General features: G+C 38.4%; 1 protein-coding gene across 3 annotated transcripts in view; it reads left to right on the top strand.

Moving 5' to 3' along the window:
* Nucleotides 1-19346, top strand: part of LOC110156338 (exostosin-1) — a 181940-nt gene that overhangs the window by 128304 nt on the left and 34290 nt on the right. For all 3 annotated transcript variants that reach the window (XM_020920549.2, XM_055149686.1, XM_055149687.1), the window contains 3 exons: nt 2175-2268; nt 5755-5862; nt 11903-12022. In XM_020920549.2, coding sequence (XP_020776208.1) covers nt 2175-2268; nt 5755-5862; nt 11903-12022 — 322 coding nt within the window. The remainder of the gene's footprint in view (nt 1-2174; nt 2269-5754; nt 5863-11902; nt 12023-19346) is intronic.

Below are 19346 nucleotides of genomic sequence, written 5' to 3' on the forward strand. Positions count from 1 at the left end.
AGAAGTTTGGAAAAATATATGCACTGTTCAATGGACATTTAAAGGCCCTATACTATAGGGCCTATAGGATGCAAAACTTTTACTTTTTAACTATGTTGGAATGTTTCTAATCCGGCCATTCTTGCGATATTTTTGGTTTGACAAACTCCATCTGAGGATCGGTTTGGCACGACTCTTTGTGGCGATTGCTTGGTTAGCCAGTGCTAGACCAGTTCCAGGGCACCAGTCAGCTTGAAGCATTTGTCATATATGTGTGTATAAAATAGGGATGTAACAATAACTAAAATATCGTGATATTGTATCATCAAAAGTCTCACAATCATATCATGGGCTGTCACAATATATCAAATCACAAGTTCCTTTGCTTAAATGCATGGTTTTATAGTAACAACAGCTTATTAACATAGAGAACTACATATCCCATGATTCATTTCAGTGCAGCAAACATGAAGAAATATGTTTTGTACTTGAATTCTTGGGATTAGGACAGAAATAATTCACACCAAAATCTTGTCAAGGTATTTTAAAAGCCAAAAAGTGTGATATCTACTTTTATATTCGCCTCTCCAAAATATCACAATAAATATCGTACCGTGAGATGCATATTGTGATGATATCGGTCCGAGAGATTTGGATATCGTTACATCTCTAGTATAAAACTCAATTCAATGCTAGATATCAATCTGGCGTTAGCTAGATTAGACTGTTTCCTCATTAAAACATTTGGCTTTGCATTTTGTTTAGTTTGTACATTTTTTAAATACATTTTTTATTACTTTAACATTCAATTAAGTAATTTTGTTTAGGTATATGGGTATGTGAGTGCATTATTAATGTCAATGTAAAAAAACAAACACACCTGAAACATTCAAAACATGACATAGAATACAAAAACTATGATACTACAGTAACTTTTCATCTTGCCAAAGCAGCCCTGGGGCACAGCAAGGGAAAAGTGGCTGCCGATCTCCACCTGCACACTTGTCTCTGCTGTAGACCTTCCCCTGCCCTGCCCTGGGGTGACGACAAACTTATTAAGCCGTACCCTTCAAACCTCACCCTTTTAACAGACGAGATCCAGTGCGATTTGAGATCAATACTCACCATAAGTAAAGATAGCGTCTCCTCTCTCATGTCCTGATCAAACGGACCTTTTATTATTTAAAAAAAAAAAAATCTTTTGAAATGCTGGAGTTTTGGACACATTTGATAGGAGAGATTGTGTGTCAGACTTTAGTAGTAAGCGGCTTGAGTCTGTGTGTCTGCTGCTGATTTGAGGATTGGGAGAAAAAGCAGTTCAGACATAGATTTAAGTTTGTACAATTCTTCACAATGCCCTTTGTGCTCTCTACTTTCCCCAGAAAAATGTCCTCAAAATGCCTTCACCTTTCAGAGTCTTAAAGATGATCAAAAACCAAGGGGCTAGAGTATTTTATATATTGTAAGTTTTATATCATTTGGACTGTTAGAAAAGGTCCAGGGTGGGTACTTGAGAAATGTATTTGTTTGGTCAGTGATAAAGTGTGTATGACTTTCTATCATTTTGACTTAATTTCGTGGGATAATACCGGTTGTAAATATAAATTGTAGCTTTGCACTGATCAAGAACCAAATTGGGAAGAAAAGTTGAAAAATATGTTGGAAGTAGACAGTTCTATTTTCTATATTTATGAGATCACACTAGCTACCCCTTCTATCTAAAAGTTCATTGCAATTTAAATGCAAGAAAGCCATTTTTCTGATACATTTCAACAAAATAAAGCTGTTTTCTTATATTTTTATTTAACAAATTATAATTAATGTGTATATTATAAGGGTTTAGGAGTTAGGAGTATAATTTGAAACCTAAAAAATGGCCCACCGAGGAAGAAAAAAGAAACTGTTTTGTAAAATCTTAAATATAATGATCCTAACTGTGTTTTAGTAAAATGAATAGTTCAACTTGACATAGGCACTTAAATTTGGTGCTATAATAAGAGATTATGAGAGTAAGAGTTCTGATCTTTGTGTGCTGCTGCTTTATCTGTCAGCATAGATTAATAAAAAGGAATTATTACTATTAAGTGACTAATATTTGGCAGTTTATTCAACCAATCTGAAAATGTTTCTGGAATCAATACAATATTAATTTAGATTTAGTTATTAAGCTAGATATTTGTATTTTCTGTTTGCAGGTTTGACTATCAAGAGCTGCTCCGGAACTCCAGTTTCTGCCTTGTCCCTCGTGGCCGGCGTCTGGGATCCTTTCGCTTTCTGGAGGCTCTGCAGGTAATAACCATCATCAGCTAATCATGTTTTGGCTCCTGTACTTCAACTATTTTATACTGTTGAGTTGTTGGATGTAAAGGTGGAATAATGGTTTGGTTTGAACTTCTCTTCGTGAAACAGGGCACTGAGTTCAAACCCGAGATTGTGTAGATCCTTACTGTGGAGTTTGCATGTTATTTCCGTTAATGAATGAGGTTCTTCTGGGAACTCTATTCTTGGCTTTCAGTTTCCTGTTTCATTCTATTTTCTCTCATTCAAAAGCCATAATATTTTGGTTTAAATTATTAATTGCTCTGGTAATGGACCTCATTTTTGATAATTACGAAACTCATGCATAGTTTTTCCAATAAATAGCTTGTAGGTTTTTATCTATCTCCCAATCTACACCAAATTTTGTGCATTTGTGAGTGTATTTTAAAATATGCTGTGTGTTACTGACAGCCATCTGGAGAAGAGTCTGTGTTTTGCACTTTGGTCATCCTCTGCAAATTAGATTAGAGTATTTGATAGAGGACATTGCACTTTCAAAAAACACACAAGATTAAACATAGTAGAAAAGCCAGAATTACCCAAAAGAAGTCAAAATTTTCCTAAGGATTCTCTGTGGTATCTATGCTCAGAAGAGTGGAAAGATACATAACCCTCACCAATATGTACTATTACTTCTTGAAAGAAAAACTGTATGTTAGTTTAGGAAAAAAAGTACTTCAATGTCATATCTTCCCTGTTATTTGTACCTCAACTTCACCATCTTAGACCCCGAGTTCCACGTGCTCAGATAGTGTCCTGTCACTCTCCTCACAGCTCTGATCTGATTACTATTGACAACGTGTCATCTTGGTGTGCCAGAGGAGGGCCTGCTCGTACTGATACAGCACCGCTAACCACACATGTGTTAGCTTTCATTAGCACCTCCGCTGTAGCCGTCATGCTCGTGTTTTGACACTGGGGTTGTCTCTCTGTCTGCTGTGCCCGAGCTGCGTGGGCCTGGAGTCTTCATCACGGTTTAACACGATTAGCTCTGATTAAATGCATTGTTAATGGAAGCAGATGCAAGTTGCTGAATCAGGGTTTTTCTCAATAGACGGTTGTTTTACGAGAGCCTTTGGAGTACACTGAGAATGTGTCAGACCATGTGGGGTGAGAAGCAGGCAGATCATCTCATGTGGTTCAATGTATGACTCACCCTATCTAAAGTAAAGTCAAGTTTTATCAGCTACTTTAAAGGTGTGCTGTGTAACTTTTTGGTTAGGGGTCCGTCACCTGCTTCTTCCTATGGATATGTCATTGCTCTGCCTGGAGTATACACAGTATGATATTAATCGACTCCACCTTACACTTAATTGCACTTAATTACTCAATTACCGGTGGTTTTATAGCTCAATAATACCTAGAAAAACAGGCATTCTGACTGTGAGCGGGGTTGACTCTCTGGCTACATTTACATATAGCCGGGTATGTTGAGAAACACATATTTCCCTCCTCTGTTTTCCAAAAATAACATTGTGCACATAGCATCGTTTTAAAAAAAAGTTTTCGTTTACATCAACCTACATAAATACACCATCGAGCGCCGTCATAACTACGGCAACCCTCTGGGTGGCACCTGGATTATATTCAAACCTGTAGCATTTATTTCATTTTACATATTACAGATTGTAAGTATTACTCAAAAATACCTTGAAAAACGTGCATTGCTGAGCGTGCTCGCCTCTACACAGATCTGTTAAAGAAGTGGTAAAATTGATAGGATACATCTGCTTTGTGCAAATGCAAACACGTGAAAAGTGTTTGCACCAGAAGAAATGTGACTGCTCTGAATGCTCCATGATCATCATCATAGCAAAAGATAAACATTGGATGCACTTTTGGTGTGTCAGCTCCTAAAACTCAGTTTATCTCACTTTATACACAAGCTTGAAACCAGAGTTTTCCAGAATCTCCACTCTAGCTGGAGTTTTTAGAAAGGTTTCTTTTCAGAGGTGAATTCGCCGTTTGTGTGTAAAAGGTAGAAACAAAGGGAATGTCTCCATTTAAAAAAATACCCATGTCCTTGTAAACAGGGCTTCCACAGATCTGGCCTGTAACAGGGTCTGGTTAGATTACCACGAAGACAGAAAAGTTTAATGCCATACTGTGAAACATTTCAGAGAAAGAAATAACATCTCCATAGAGAAAAGCATTTGACTGGCCCTCCAGCAGAAAAGTTACACAGTGCACCTTTAAGTTAAGTAAAAAAACTGTTACGCTTGACTTTCTGACAAAAAATATTATAATATTGTTTAGGGCCACTTAATGTGGCAAATGTGGTCATCAACCCAAAACATGCACAACAGGGAAAAACGTTCAGCTAATGTGGTCCTGACCAAGACTACCTCAGGATCATGGAGATGGGCATTGAATGATGGGTCAAATACAGAGAATGAATTTTAACTGCAATAAAGTATACCTTAGCCTTAAAAACAATCATTTCTTTTATTGGCTAATCCACCTGTCAGTCTTGCCTATCGCAGTTAGGGCAGATAAAAACGGGTCTCTACACAGACTACATGTCTTTGTATTGTCTTCTCTGGCCAGGCTAGCTTGGCATGCATAATGGTATCAGATATTTTGGCTATTTGTTTAATGTAGAACTTGCAGACATAGCTCATCACACATATGAGTGAGACAGATCAGACAGAGGAGGAGAGGTTGGACTAATCAGAGCCGGGACAGGTCATCATGCACTCGGCATTTTCTCAATCCTCTTTAATCTCCCTCTCACCTCATCCACAGTCAAGCCCCACTTAAACTTTTAATGAAAATACCAAACTTATCTAAGAGTTTTAGCTCATCTTGTGGCCTTTTTGTAATTCTCTTCACTGTATAATTACATAATATATCTTTGTAAGTAAAAACATGGATGCAATATTGTAGTTGCAGTGAGTAAAATTTGGTTTTACACTGCAAAATCTAAAATCTAGCCAAGATAAGGATACTTGAATGAAAAAAGTTTTATCATGATTTGAGTAAATTTCAGTTTACTAATAAAATTATCTACCAATGGAACAAGACTTTCTATATTTAAAATGTGAAAATACATTTTGCTATATTTAAGTTAAGAAAAACAACTGCTTTTGCACGTAAAATAAGAAACAAAATCTAATGTTGCTTGAATTAAGAAAAACACACTTATTCCATGAAGTTAAATCTACTCAGATGAAGATAAATGTTCTTAATTTAAGTAATTTTGCCTAGATATTGTTTTTTTGCAGTGTAGTTAAGTAAATTATTGGAGCAAACTTTCCATACTGCTTTTGTGTCTTTTGGCAAGATATTTCACAAACCTTCCCTGTGTTATTTTGGTTGCTTGGTGGATCATAGGCACAGAACATAAATTGACTGGTGAATGAAAACGCACCAAAAGAGTTAACTTAATTATTATTGTACTGTATTGTATATTAGAACAGTCTGTATAATACCTGTCCTTATATTTGTCTCCCATAGGCTGCGTGTATCCCTGTGATCCTGAGTAACGGCTGGGAGCTGCCCTTCTCTGAGGTCATCGACTGGAGGAAGGCGGCGGTCATCGGAGACGAGAGGCTGCTGCTACAGGTGCAACACTTTTAAATGTAACCACAGGAAACAGCGTTTCGGGGAAATGACCAGATTTCACAAGCTTAAGGGAAGATGGACATGATAGTTGTCCAAAAATGTCTGAAAGCAAATGGTGTTTTTGAATACATAACCTACCAGTCAAAAGTTTGGACACACTCTCATTCATTTGCTCTACATACAGAAGACATTAACTATATGATGCAAGATGTGTGGAATTATGTAGCAAAGAAAGAAAAAGTTTAATAACTCCCCTAAATATTTTTTAACAAAGCAATGGCTGGCTTTCTTTGCTACATAGTTCCATATATCTTACTTGTATGCATATGAAATTTTGAAAATAGTAAACATATACGGTAAAAATAAACACTGAAAGAGATGTGTGTGTACACATTTTTGACTAATAGTGTATTTGGTAAAGTGTATGGTGCGTTTATGTAAAAGAAATTCTTCCACATTTCTTTTGACCTACTATAAAAGCAAATGTACGTTTTGTAAAGCCCTTTCAAAATCCAATATGCCAACAAAGCTCACCAAATGTACACCATCTAATTTAATAATTACCTATAACCAAGTAAATTTAAAGTGTCAGTATGAGATAGAACAGTTGATTGTAAACCCTGATAAGTTTCTGTGCAAATGATTTCACATTGGAAAAGAGAACACTGTTTAAAACCAAGCCCCATTGTGTGGTGAAGACTTTCTGTGCAAGATTTTAAAAAGTAATTTGTTAATATTATTTTTTTCACTTACAACTGCTGAGTGATCCCACTTGAATCTTTGCTATTTTTATCTGAATGTGATTTGGATTAGTGCTCTGAATCCTCGTCCGCTGTGTTTAATTAGTGCTGCAGACTGAGGTGTGATATTTACCTTTGTAATGACTCTATATGAGCGTGTGCCATCTGCCTGACCTGCACCTCCTGGTCAGGCTTTGTGTCTCATCATGTGTCTGTGTGTGTCCACTGTGTACGCACACTCCTGATCTTTACAGGGATTAGACTGTGGCAGATATAGCAGTGCGTTTGTGCGATTCTAAATTGGATCATGTGAAATGAATACACAGACTGGACGCAACACAGTTAAATTAATTTTAATGCAATGTCTACCCGTGTGATGAAAAAAGCCATGTAGCAAGCAACTTTATTTAAACACATTGTCTAAAACAGCACACAGCCTGAGAATCCATGGCAGCACTGGACAGCCTCCTTGTATTCTTCAGAGAAGTAGCCTGCTTTGTTCTAATGGATTTTATAGGCAGGATTATTAGAGTTTAAATTGCTTCATTACGAGCCGTGGCAGCTGGTGGACTTGTGGTAGATTCTACAAAACTAGCTGCAATTTTTTAATGTCTTTTTGGACTTTGGATTTACAAACATATTCACAATCATTTAAAACGTTAAGAGGGCAGCAACTATTGATCTGATGTGGTCACCATTTTAACTGTGCATGCTTTTTGCCGCTATTAAAATTCCTAATTTGAGTTGAAATGTACAGTAATTATGATCTCAGCAGTGCCTCAGTGTTTTATCAGTACTGTTCATTTTGTTCAATACAAACACTTTAAATGTTGGGGTCATCTTGGGGTCTGGATATGCCATTGATTTGCCTGGGATATTCTGTAGTATAGCATTAAATTTGTGCAGTTACAGGTGATTTTACTGTAAAATGAAAGAGCAGGGCAACTTCTTTACAAATCTACAATCATCTCTCCATTACTATAAGCAATGAATATAGATAAATTTAGTGTGACATTACTAAATCCAGGAAAAGCAATAACATTTCAAGACAAGAAGAGTTACACAATACATCTTTAATATTATTGATATTATTTTAATTTGAACTCTATTCATGCTGTACAAAATGTAATTTTTTTCTATACAACCCTTCAGTCTTTATGCTTCAATCTCCAACAGCATCAGCTCTTGTCCAGGATCCACATTGCCTTAAAAGTACATTCCTTCTCTTCCTAATACTTTTAAATCCTGCCTTACTGCCCTGGATCTGTGTGGACGCTGAGTGCTGACGTTTTATCTGTCTCTGGTAAACAGATTGTGAACATCTCTGTCTCGAACTCAGATCGCTGGCCCCCGCTGAGACACTGGAATCTCATTGCTTTCAATTACATCAGAGAGTGGCACAATGGAGCGCTGTTTAATATGTACCGCGTTTAGTCTGCCTGCGCACCTCAAAACACACACAGACACACACGCACACACAATCGCACACACAACCACACAAGAGGGCCCCCGCGGAGATACACAAACACTATTAGAGGCAATTAGAGGGAAGAGAAGTGAGATGATTTGATTGGTGTTTATATGTCGCCTCTGAGACTGGAGCAATTACACACACACTCAGCTGTCGGCAGGAGAGTGACATCTACACACACACGCACACACACATACCTGCACTGTGGACAGCCCTTTGCATTATATATATGTGGTGATTAATGTAGGCTCTTATATTATGCGTTTGAATGGGGTGCAGTTTATAATTACTACACTTTCAGCTCTTAATTAAGTTTTTGCTAAGCCTGAATCATTTGTAATAAACTATTTGTTCATTATGAATTAAGTCTTAGTTAAAGTTACACTGTGTAACTTTTCTGGAGTGGGTTCACAACCTTTTTAGCTCCATGGAGATGTTAATTCTTTGGTTTAAATTGTCCACAGTGTGACTTTAAACCAATCTGTCTTGCCTTGTCTGTGTGTGTGTGTCTGTGTGTCTGTCCACCCGTGATAATTCCGCCATTTATGGACTGATTATCACCAAATTTGGTATGTGGGTCAAGCCCCCGTGCCCGATGCCGCAAAAAAGTTTGGTGACAATCCAAGGTCATTTGAGGTTTGGAAAGGTAGGCAGGTATAAAGGATAGGCAATTTCAACAATTTCTTAACCATCTGCGGGCTAAAATATTCACCCTATCATCACACATGCGATGGGTCATGGGGGACCAGGTTGCTATCTCTGATTGTGCTTGTTTGTCTTGCAAGTCTCCATGGAGATTCATAAGTTTATGGTCCTACTGTGGAACATTCTTGGCAGATCTACCTTTAAGGGTAATTAAAGTGTAGTCATAATTAAGTTGTACCAATGGAGAAGTTACATTTAAGAATTCGAGTGCAAAGGCTTTAGTTCAGTCATAACCAGTTACACATTTATACAGGTGGTGAAATGTTTTGCTCAAGGACACAACTGTTACAATGCTAAAAGTAGCTAAAAGTAACTAATTAGTAACCTTCCACATTAGATTAATGTGTAGCTCTAAAAATACTGATATTAAAGACTGTTCAAAATGTTATGTCTGAATGTTATGATCTGAAATTTCTAAAATCAGCTTCATCATCAAAGCCTTGCCAATCATTTTAGTCAAGCTGATATTTCCCATTACATTAAAATGGTTTCCTAAAATTTGTATGTTTGGACTAACCTGAAATAAACCAGAATCAGCTAATATGAAATGACATGCTTTTGGGAGAAAAACATGAAACTGTAGCCATTGGATTTGAGGTTTCACCAATATTGTTCACCAGTAATAATATTTTACAAATTTTCATTGCACAGTTAAAAGAAAGAGAGTATCAGCCAACACAACCCTTGCTTTTTAACATTAAAATATACTATGGAAAAATTCAGTGATTAAAGGTGCACTGTGTAACTTTTCTGATGTAGGGTCCGTGTTACATGCCATGGGAGTCTAGGGGGTGGCACGGTAACTGAAAAAAGATGTTAAATAAACCAGGAGTGGAACAAAAACTGTAAGTGTGGCGAGGTGAAAAAAGGAAGGATATTACAAAAAAGTGCTAAAAAAGGTGTACAAAGAATCAGATAAGGATAACACAAAAACGAACAACCAAAGTAGCTGCAGCAGTGGACCCACTGGTCACTCTTCTTGTGGCAGCTCCGGGCCTTTATACCCCCGCTGATCAAGCCGGCCAGGTGAGGCTGATCAGAGGGGTGCATCCAAGGTGGGTGGATCTGAAGTGAGTGGATCTGAGGTGGGTGGAAGAAAGGCCAAACTAAACTAGGACAGCATCCGTCACAGTCCGCCACCTGCTTGTCTTCATAGAAATGATTGTTGTACCTTGGATGTACCTCATTATGGAATTAAACATCTATCCAGCATTTATTAAATAGTAAGAGTTATTATTTAAAAAAAATAAATACCTTGAAAAATGTGTTATGAGCGAGCCTACGTCTCCACAGATCCAACCTGTAACTTGCTTGATCGTGCCTGTCTGTCTCTGTGGAATTAGATAAATTCAGGTGGCGTGGCCTCTACCAGAAGACATACGCAATGTATCTTTAAACGTACTGATTTTGTTTCATTTTTCTGATACTGCTTTTATTTAATGTAATCCAAATAATTTTAATTTCTTTGCTAGCCTAAATTTAATCCAGCCAAGTAATCAAACCCCAATGTAGTTTTTTGCTGGACCCAAAAAATACATCTGTAAGGGCATCTGAAGAAAAAAAAATCCAGTAGTTTATCAATTTGTTAAGCCTTGTGTGATAACTCTCATACTGACTAAACAGATCATTGCTTCACCACATTTGTTAGATAATGAGAACAAACTCTCCGGGAGATTTGGCCGTACACACCTCCAGCTGGATTGTTCAGCCAGGGAGACCTCAGAAGCTGCATCCCATCAAAGAAGCACTTTGTTGGGGTTCTTGCTTGTGTGGGATGCCTGGACTGCCTGGGGGTCCGTGTGGTTGTCTGCTCTGATTTGGCCTATCGCCGCTTCCTCTCCCCCAGGCGTCAGTGGGCACAAGACAAGCCCCAAATCACACACTGTCTATGGCAATGCAACTGGGACATCTACTCTCCCCTGAGGCAAGGAGAAATAGGATGTAATGTGTTTCAGTGGTAAACCAGCTCGGTCTGAAAACTTAAGGTGGGGTTTATGGCCGGTATCCATCACGATTTGGGCTCAAACGTGACTGGAAATAAATACAAGCACCTTTCTCTTCAGTGAAATGTTTCTACAAGTGCACAGCAGCTGAAGGTGGTTTAAACAGCACCTACAATACTTAACTTAAAATTATCTTATCTTCAAATCTCCTTAGAATAGTTTTAAATGTATTTAACTCGGTACATTGTCTGACAGTATTTCTGATAATTGTAGCCTTCTTAATTTTTGATTTACCCTTAGTTAACAGTGCATATTTATAACATTCTGTTTATATTTTGCTAGACTTTTCTGGTAAATAAATGTAACTAATCTGTATGTACCCCTTAATTAGCATTAGTATTTTTTGGATGGCAAAGTACCTGACTATTAGCCGGGCTGTTGCCACCTAGTGACTCCTCTCAATTTCATTTCTCTTCAGCAATTAGGTCAGGAATCGAAATACACGGTTTGGAAGAATCCTGTAAGTTGTAGACCAGTCAATCAGCGAAGAGCTGTGAAGCCATGATTGAGTCTCTTTTTGTGGTGCAGCACAACAGTAAACAAAGCGGTCGAAATGGATGTAGACGAAGCCATATATTCTGTGTTGGCAACGATTCCCGAGATCGAGGATTTAAAGCTGGAACAAAGAGAATGTTTGGTGAATTTTATCAAGGGGAAAGATGTTTTTGCCCTTCATCCTACAGGATTTGGGAAAAGCTTAATATACCAGTTAACCCTGTTAGCGGCACATTACAGGCATTACCAAATAGCAGCGATTGGTTAAATAAAAAAGTACCCGCCTATCATCGAGCGAACGAATCCTAATGCTGCGAGGTCAGACAGTTTGCACGAAGTGAAACTGGCTGATGAATCAGGCTAACTGACTATACCATACTTGGAATGAACAGATGTACAGGTTCTTTAAACTTTAGGGAAAGAAGATAACTTAGCTTGCATCGTTTTTGTATTTTTTTTTATGGTGAAATGCCTTATGCCTTCCCACAGTGTGTTTAAATACAGCTCTGTTCCCTCACATTCAGAGGCTAAACCATCCATGAACATGTCTGACTGTCACCTGTTGTGTGTGTGTGTGTGTTTGTTTGTGTGTGTGTGTGTTTGTTTGTGTGTGTTTGTATGTGCAGGTGCCCTCCATCACCCGGTCCGTGGTCCGTGACAGGATCCTGGCTCTGCGCCAACAGACCCAGTTCCTTTGGGACGCCTACTTCTCCTCTGTGGCCAAGATCGTCCTAACCACCCTGGAGGTAGGATTCAGAAAGACAGTATTCACTATTCAGTATGTGAGTTGAGTAAATTTGTCTGTATGTGATATTTGTATTATTTCATATTTCTCAGTATCAGTGTTTTGAAATGATGAAGCTCCCAAATTGAAGTGAAGTTGAAGAAAAAATCTGTAGAAAAAATAATGGTCTGATATATTGGGATATTTTGCTAATAGCCTATGTACTTTATCCCTCAATATCAATGTTAGCAATACTAGCCCATCCCTGGTAAACAAGTGCAAAATCTGAAAGTGTACTCTCAACATTGAAAACTGTCAAATACAAGGAAACTACAAAGTTATAAATTCTGGGTAAATTAAAAACCATGTAAAAGTACTAAGAAACTATGGGAAGAAGGTATTATGTTTTTTTTTTTTAAATAATAGAGCGATTATCAGTGCTGGAAGTAAGGTTTAAAATATATTGGTATGCCTCTGTCATAATCAGCCAACCTCTCTGTGCTCTTCTTAGCTGCCATGGGCTCTTTCTCTCCCTGAGTAAAACTTTTGGAGGAAATCTCTAATTCTTGGTGGTATTTTTGACCTCAGTGTTCTGCACTATGAGCTCAGTCTGCCCCCACATTTAGTTTGACTACATATTGATAGTTTTGTGTCCATGGGCGAAACACACTCTGGGCTGTTTATTGACCATGCATCCCTGAATAGGCTGAGAGCACATTGGGTCTTTAGCGCATGACAGCTATCAATACATAACCAATGGATTCCTCCCTGTTTGTTTCCTGGGAAAGTAATGTTTGCTACAGTTACCAATTCCCAAAGCAAAGTCAACTATAGTAAAGTAGTAGTATTTAGTTTACTTTTCACAAATACAGATCTGACTGACCACTTTTTTAGACATAATAAGGACTCAAGCTCATACTAGTTTTCCATCCACAATATGTGAAGAGAGTCTGCTTATAAGTGTTATGGAGTCCTCTTGCAAATTACTGTAATGATTTTATCTTGTTTGTAAAATCCCTCCCATAGCAAAAGGATAAATTCAATTTGTCAACTGTACAAAATTTTATTTGGTCAAATACATTTTGCCGTTCATCCAAGTTGCTTCTTCAGTTCTGGTCGTGTGTGTTCTCTGTCTGGAAAGAGGAGCTAACTACAATGACACTATTCTGAAACTAACACATCTACTTGTTTACAGTTTCTGTTTGTTAGCTAGGCCTATTGAACTTGCACTGAGTGTGGGGTCATATTAGCACAATCATTCAGGGCCATAATGGGTGCTTTCACACCTCTGGGCCTGACCTGGTTGTCCCTATTGTTTTCTTAGTTTCTTTTGATTTAGGTTTGAGGATGGAGTTGTAAATAAGAAATAGATGGTGTCTGAGTCTCCCATTTCTGTTCAAAAACTTGACTTGGATGCTGCTGCGAAACGTATTCGACCAAAACTTTTGTCCAGTTGACAAATTGAATCTCCCCTTTTAGCTTTGTCTTATTGTGTGTGTTAAATGTGAATTGTGTAACTTTTCTGGAGGAGGGTCCTTCAGATGCTTTCCTCCATGGAGATGTTACTGTTTTTCCTGGAATGTTTCACAATATGCTTATCAGCCTTTCTATCTTCATGGAGACCAAACCAGGCCAAGTTACAGGTCAGATCTGTGGAGAGGCAACCCTGCTCACAATCAGAATGTCATTTCAGGCAGAGCACTGACATCTCCATGGAAAAAAGCACCAGAAAAGTTACACAATGCTCCTTTAAATGTGCACTAGGTAACTTTTCAACTGCCGTGTCCACCATCTGCTTGTATGCACTGGAGATGTCATTGCATTGATCGTTAGACTGTGGGATATTCCAGGTAAAGCAACAACTTTCTATGGAGACAAACAGGTGGTGCTACCCCCTCCAGGCAACGTTACTCAGCGCAGCTTTAAAAAACCTCTGAAACTCATTCTCTTGTAGTATTGTGTAGTAAGTGGGTACAGTGTGGTAGGCCTTGGTTTGTTGTGCACGTGGGTGTTACCGTGGAGACTACAGCAGGCTGGAGGCTCCGCACTGACCTCTGCTGGTGCACTTGAAGGCGTGTGAGGGCCTTGATTCTCTCCTCTGGGACGTCCTGGCCATGGATACACTCACGCTCACTCCAATAATGTTCTGGTTACTGCCATCTCATTACCATACAGCCACATAAACAGCTCTGTAATGTCCATATTTTAATACAGAAGTTCAGGGCGAATTACAGCTCGCAATTGATCATCTTCAACAGTTCAATCTTCATCACTATCAATATTATTACAGCTATAAACGCACTGGAACATCACGGTGGGCATTTCAGAAAAGGCTACTTGGATCTGATCCAGTTGGACGCCAGAGGAAGCACTGATCCAAGGACAGGATGCTTTTTGTATGTTTTTAATGCTCTAAATGATTGAGTATAGTCATTTATTTACTAAATGAGTCATTGTTGAGGCATTTTAATAGCTTTATAACTAACTTTATAAGGTTATTTGTAACACCACAACACAATGTATTCTAGGTTCTTTCTTCATACGCAGTTATTTCTTTGTTTTATGCAATATTTATTTGCTTACTTGAACCAGATTAAAGGTGCACTGTGTCACTTTTCTGGTTGTTTTCATGGAGATGTTATTACTTTGCCTGGACTGTTTCAAAGTATGATGTTTTTTTTTTTTTTGTTTTTTTGTTTGTTTTTCATAAAGAATAAAAAGACAACAACATTGTCACAACATCAAACATACGATGAAATGAATGAAAAGGAGCAGAAGAAGAGTCATCTTATGTTATCTGTCCCCTTTTCCAGACAATACATCAACACCGATAGTTACTTTAAAACATTTCAAAACATTTCAGACACAATCATTAACCAACTGCAAACAGAAATCTTCACTATTATGCACAACAACTTAGTTTTCTTTTTTCATACATACACATTGCACTCGATTTTATGTGTTTTTTAAATGTCATTATTGTACTTTATTCTTTTATATCTTTGTCAAGACTATTCCATAAGTTAACTCCTTTCACAGTGATGCTTCCGCTCCATAATCCTGGTTCTGAATGAGTTTTTTTTTTAACATTTAGGTTCCTTTTAAATTGTAGTGGCTTGTTCTCATTTCAAAGTTTGAATATTTACAGGTAACACATTGCACTTTACTTTACACATGACTTTGAGGATACTTAAATCAAGAATATCATGCATTTTCAACACATTAAATTTAACAAATAATGGGTTGGATGGCTCTCTACAGTGACTTGGTGATAATTCTCAAGGCCCTTTTTTGTAAAATAAATAATGGCTGTAGGTAAGTTTTACATATTGACCCCCAAATTTCTACACAGTACATCAGATATGGTGCAATTATAGAGTTATACAAAGTTAATAATGCTGCAATAACTTCTGTACTATGATAAAATTTCCGATGTTGTGTTTTATGGGCTCAAAATACCTTTAAAATCAGGGTCAGCTCTCCACAGATCTGTCCTGTAACTTCAGCTGATGACATCGCCTGCTTGTCTCTGGGGAGTTTGATGTCGTACAAAGACAAAGCAATAACATCTCCATGGACACAAGCTTTAAGCGAAATAAACCCTTGTATGTATCTTATAACTCGTTCTACTGTGTTTGTCGTGATGATAATATTTCACGTTAAACTCTTTTCTAAATTAAGTTTGACACCATTTTCCAACCAGGACATAATGAAGACCTTGGATTTCCCCACTGTGTTTGAAATTAGACACAGCATATTGACAGCTGTGTGAGGTATAGTCCAGATGTGCGGAGGTCTGGCGTTCACCCAGAGCACCCGCGTCACCACCAGCACCAGGCTAAATGGGTGAAATGAGCCGTGCTTGATAAAAGCAGTAAACCCCATACTGAGAGCCTCACTAGTGTGTGCGTGTGCGTGAGAGAGAGAGATAGAGAGAGGAAGAGGAAGAGAGAGAAAGGGAGAAGGGGGAGAGAAAGAAAGAGAGAAGCAGAGTGTGAGAGAGAGAGAGCGCAAGAGAAAAAAGGGAGAATGGGAGAAAGGGAGATATAGAGCATGTGAGAGAGAGCGAGAGAAAAGGAGAAGGTGAGAGAAAAAGGGAGAGTAACAAAGAGAAAGGGTGAAGGGGGAGAGAGAGAAAGGGAGAAATAGAGTGTGTGAGAGAGAGTGACAAAGAGAAGGGGAGAGAGAGAAGAGAGACAGAGTGTGAGACAGAGAGAGAGAGACAAAGAGAAAGGGAGAAGGGGAGAGAGAAAGGGACAAAAATGAGAGAGAGGGAGAGACAAAGAGAATGGAAAAGGGGGGAGAGAGAGAGAAAGAGTGTATGAGAGAGAGAGTGACAAACAGAAGGGGAGAAGCTGAGAGAGAGGAGATATAGAGTGTGAGAAAGAGAGAGAGAGACAAAGAAAGGGAGAAGGGGAGAGAGAAAGGGAGAGAGTGTGTGAAAAAGAGAGCGAGAGACAAAGAGAGGGGGAGAGAGAGTATGGAAAAGACAGGGAGAGACAAAGAGAAGAGGAGAAAGAGAGAAAGGGGGGAATAAAGTGTGTGAGAGAGAGTGACAAAGAGAAAGGGAGAAGGGGAAAGAGGAAGACAAAGAGAAAGGGAGAAGGGGAGAGAAAAAAGGAGAGGGAGAGTGACAGAGAAATGGAGAAGGGGAAGAGAGAGAAAGGGAGAAATAGAGTGTGTGAGAGAGAGTGACAAAGAGAAGGGAGAGAGAGGGAGAGAGAGTGTGTGAGAGAGGGAAAGACAAAGAGAAAAGGAGAAGGGGAGAGAGAGAGAAAGGGTGAGAGAGAGTATGAGAAAGAGAGGGAGAGAAAGAGAAGGGGGAGAGAGAGAAATGGTCAGAAATGAGAAAGAGAGGGAGAGACAAAGAGAACGGAAAAGGGGGGGAGAGAGAAAGGGAGAAACAGTGTGTGTGAGAGAGAGAGTGACAAAGAGAAATGGAGAAGGGGAGAGAGAGAGAGAAAGGGAGAGAGTATGAGAAAGAGAGGCAGAAAGAAAGACAAAGGGAGAAGGGGAAATACAGTATGAAAAAGAGAGACAAAGAGAAAGGGAGAAGGGGAGAGAGATATGGATATCCACAAGTGCCAAGCCAATTCTCCTCACTGCAGCTGACAGCTCCTGAATAAAAGACAATATGGCGGCAATTAGGGGTGGACAATTTATCGGAAAATTTATATTATTACAACTGTTGTTTTGGAGATATGCAAAATTAGAATATCGAGTTTATCATCTGTAACAAAAAGTGCTTAAAATTACATTTAAAAACCAGAAAGACATGCCTAGTGTAATTTCCCAAACAAGGATATAAAGTGATCTTTAAGTAATTTAATGGTCCATTCAAATTTTATGCAATACTTAACCTCAACCAAGATATTTACAGGCACATTTTAGCACATACATGATTGTTGAAATATCATTTGAATATCTTTATCAAAACAGCATAGAAAAATCACTATTGCAATATTGCACCGCTACCAGTAAAATGCTGTTATTGGTTTGAAAAACTAATATCAAGATTCTTACTCTCTCTTTCCTTCAAACATTTCTTCACTTAGTATCATTTTGTTTAATAAAAACTTAATTAAAGACTGGAAATTAAAATAAACCTACGTACTTACATGTTTCATTCCATTTTTGTCTCATCATCCACTAAATTAAATGACAAACTTTTCTACAGATAAATCCTTGTGTAGGCCTTTCATATAAATTTACCAATGACCTTTAGCCTTATGAGTGCTTTGAAGTTCAGAATCAAATTGAGCCACCACATCCCTCTCTATGAAATCCCTGCAGACTGGACCAGGCTGCAGACAGCTGACCAGCTCCTGTCACCTCTGCTAAGGCCATACGGATAATATTAGCTTCATAACTAATGGACTCCTTGTGTTGGGAGCAGCTTTTGCCCCAGCTCTGGTCCTCTCAGGTGGGCCAGTGTCACTCGTCTCTCTGGCAACTCGAGGGCCAAACCAGTCGGGCCCTTGTTCAAAGTGTGGAGGAAATGTGTAATGAGGTTAATTATTCAATAGGGATATAGTCATTTTAACAACACTGTCTCCTCTAATTAGTAAACTAAATGAAAGCCTCCCAGCAGCGTTTAATGATTCAATTCCTAATTTTGCCACATGCGGGTACAGGCAAGGGTAACTTTGTGCCAGTTCATTTGGAAGGGCATCCAGTATAAAACTCACTCTCACTGTTGCACGACTGTTATTATTACATATATATTTAGATTTCTGATCTATGTTATTCTGTTGTTTCCTCATTACAAACATACCCAGAGTTGTGTTTTGTTTTATTCACATGTTTAACACAAATCCTGCATATTTAGTCGAGTTTTTCTCTCAAACAGAAAACTCTGCTGGTAATAAACAAAAATATACATTTATTCCAATACTTTTCTAAACTCAAGTGATGCCATTAGTGGTGCCAGGAGCCTAAACTGGGGAAGCGGCAGGACAGTACCAGCACCCGAAGATGGCGGCTTGAGCAGGCGTGAGTGAAGACTTTGAAAAACATTGAAAAACATTTCAAAAGGAACTTACTTGACTTCATCTTCAATTAAACTTATCTTATAATTTGTTTCCGTGGAAAAAGAGCGACTATTGCCACAAGTGCACCTCCCAAACAGAGCCCTACTCGTGTGGTGTTAGCAGCTGGACTCTTTTGACAATATTCCATGAAAAAATGTCTGGACATTACCTCACAAATATCTCATCACCAACAAGCAAAGGGAAATCTGTCATAAACTTCTACATCACTGTTATCTGATAAAGAATCATCTTAGAAGGGCAATGGACACAAACTGTACATTTTACGAACTGAAAACCACCTCTCACTTATTTTGGACCTGCCCAGATTCATTCATAAAACATATTCGCAACTTCTTATCCCATTTTACCCATACCACTCGATCCACTGTGCGCAGTGAGTGCAGGATCCCAAAATGCAGGACAGCATTTGGAAACTCAGCCTTTTCATTTATGATGTTTTTAAGATGCTGATAGGACAGTAAATGATGAGTAAATGATGATACAGAATTGTTATGATGCTCTGGACATTACAAAGACATTCTCTTTGCATGTATGGTTTTATGAACTATAACATCAACCTGCCCAGGGACTACAGGTGGAAATTAGCACTGGCTCTATAACCTGGTACAATGCATCTCTCCTGTTAAGGTTAATGCATATTTTGCACTGTCCCTGTCTCATTGAATAAATAAACTAAACTAAGCCCTTCCTTATATGTGCTATTTGATTTTTGCAGTGTGCATCATACGAAAAGTAAACAATATTTGAGGGTAAGGTCTAGCTGATAATGTCTCCACCAAAACTGTGACCAAACCT

The sequence above is a fragment of the Boleophthalmus pectinirostris genome, unplaced genomic scaffold (genome assembly GCF_026225935.1).
Source record: "Boleophthalmus pectinirostris isolate CB_2022bp ecotype Guang Dong unplaced genomic scaffold, ASM2622593v1 HiC_scaffold_13, whole genome shotgun sequence".
In the NCBI taxonomy this organism is placed as follows: domain Eukaryota; kingdom Metazoa; phylum Chordata; class Actinopteri; order Gobiiformes; family Gobiidae; genus Boleophthalmus; species Boleophthalmus pectinirostris.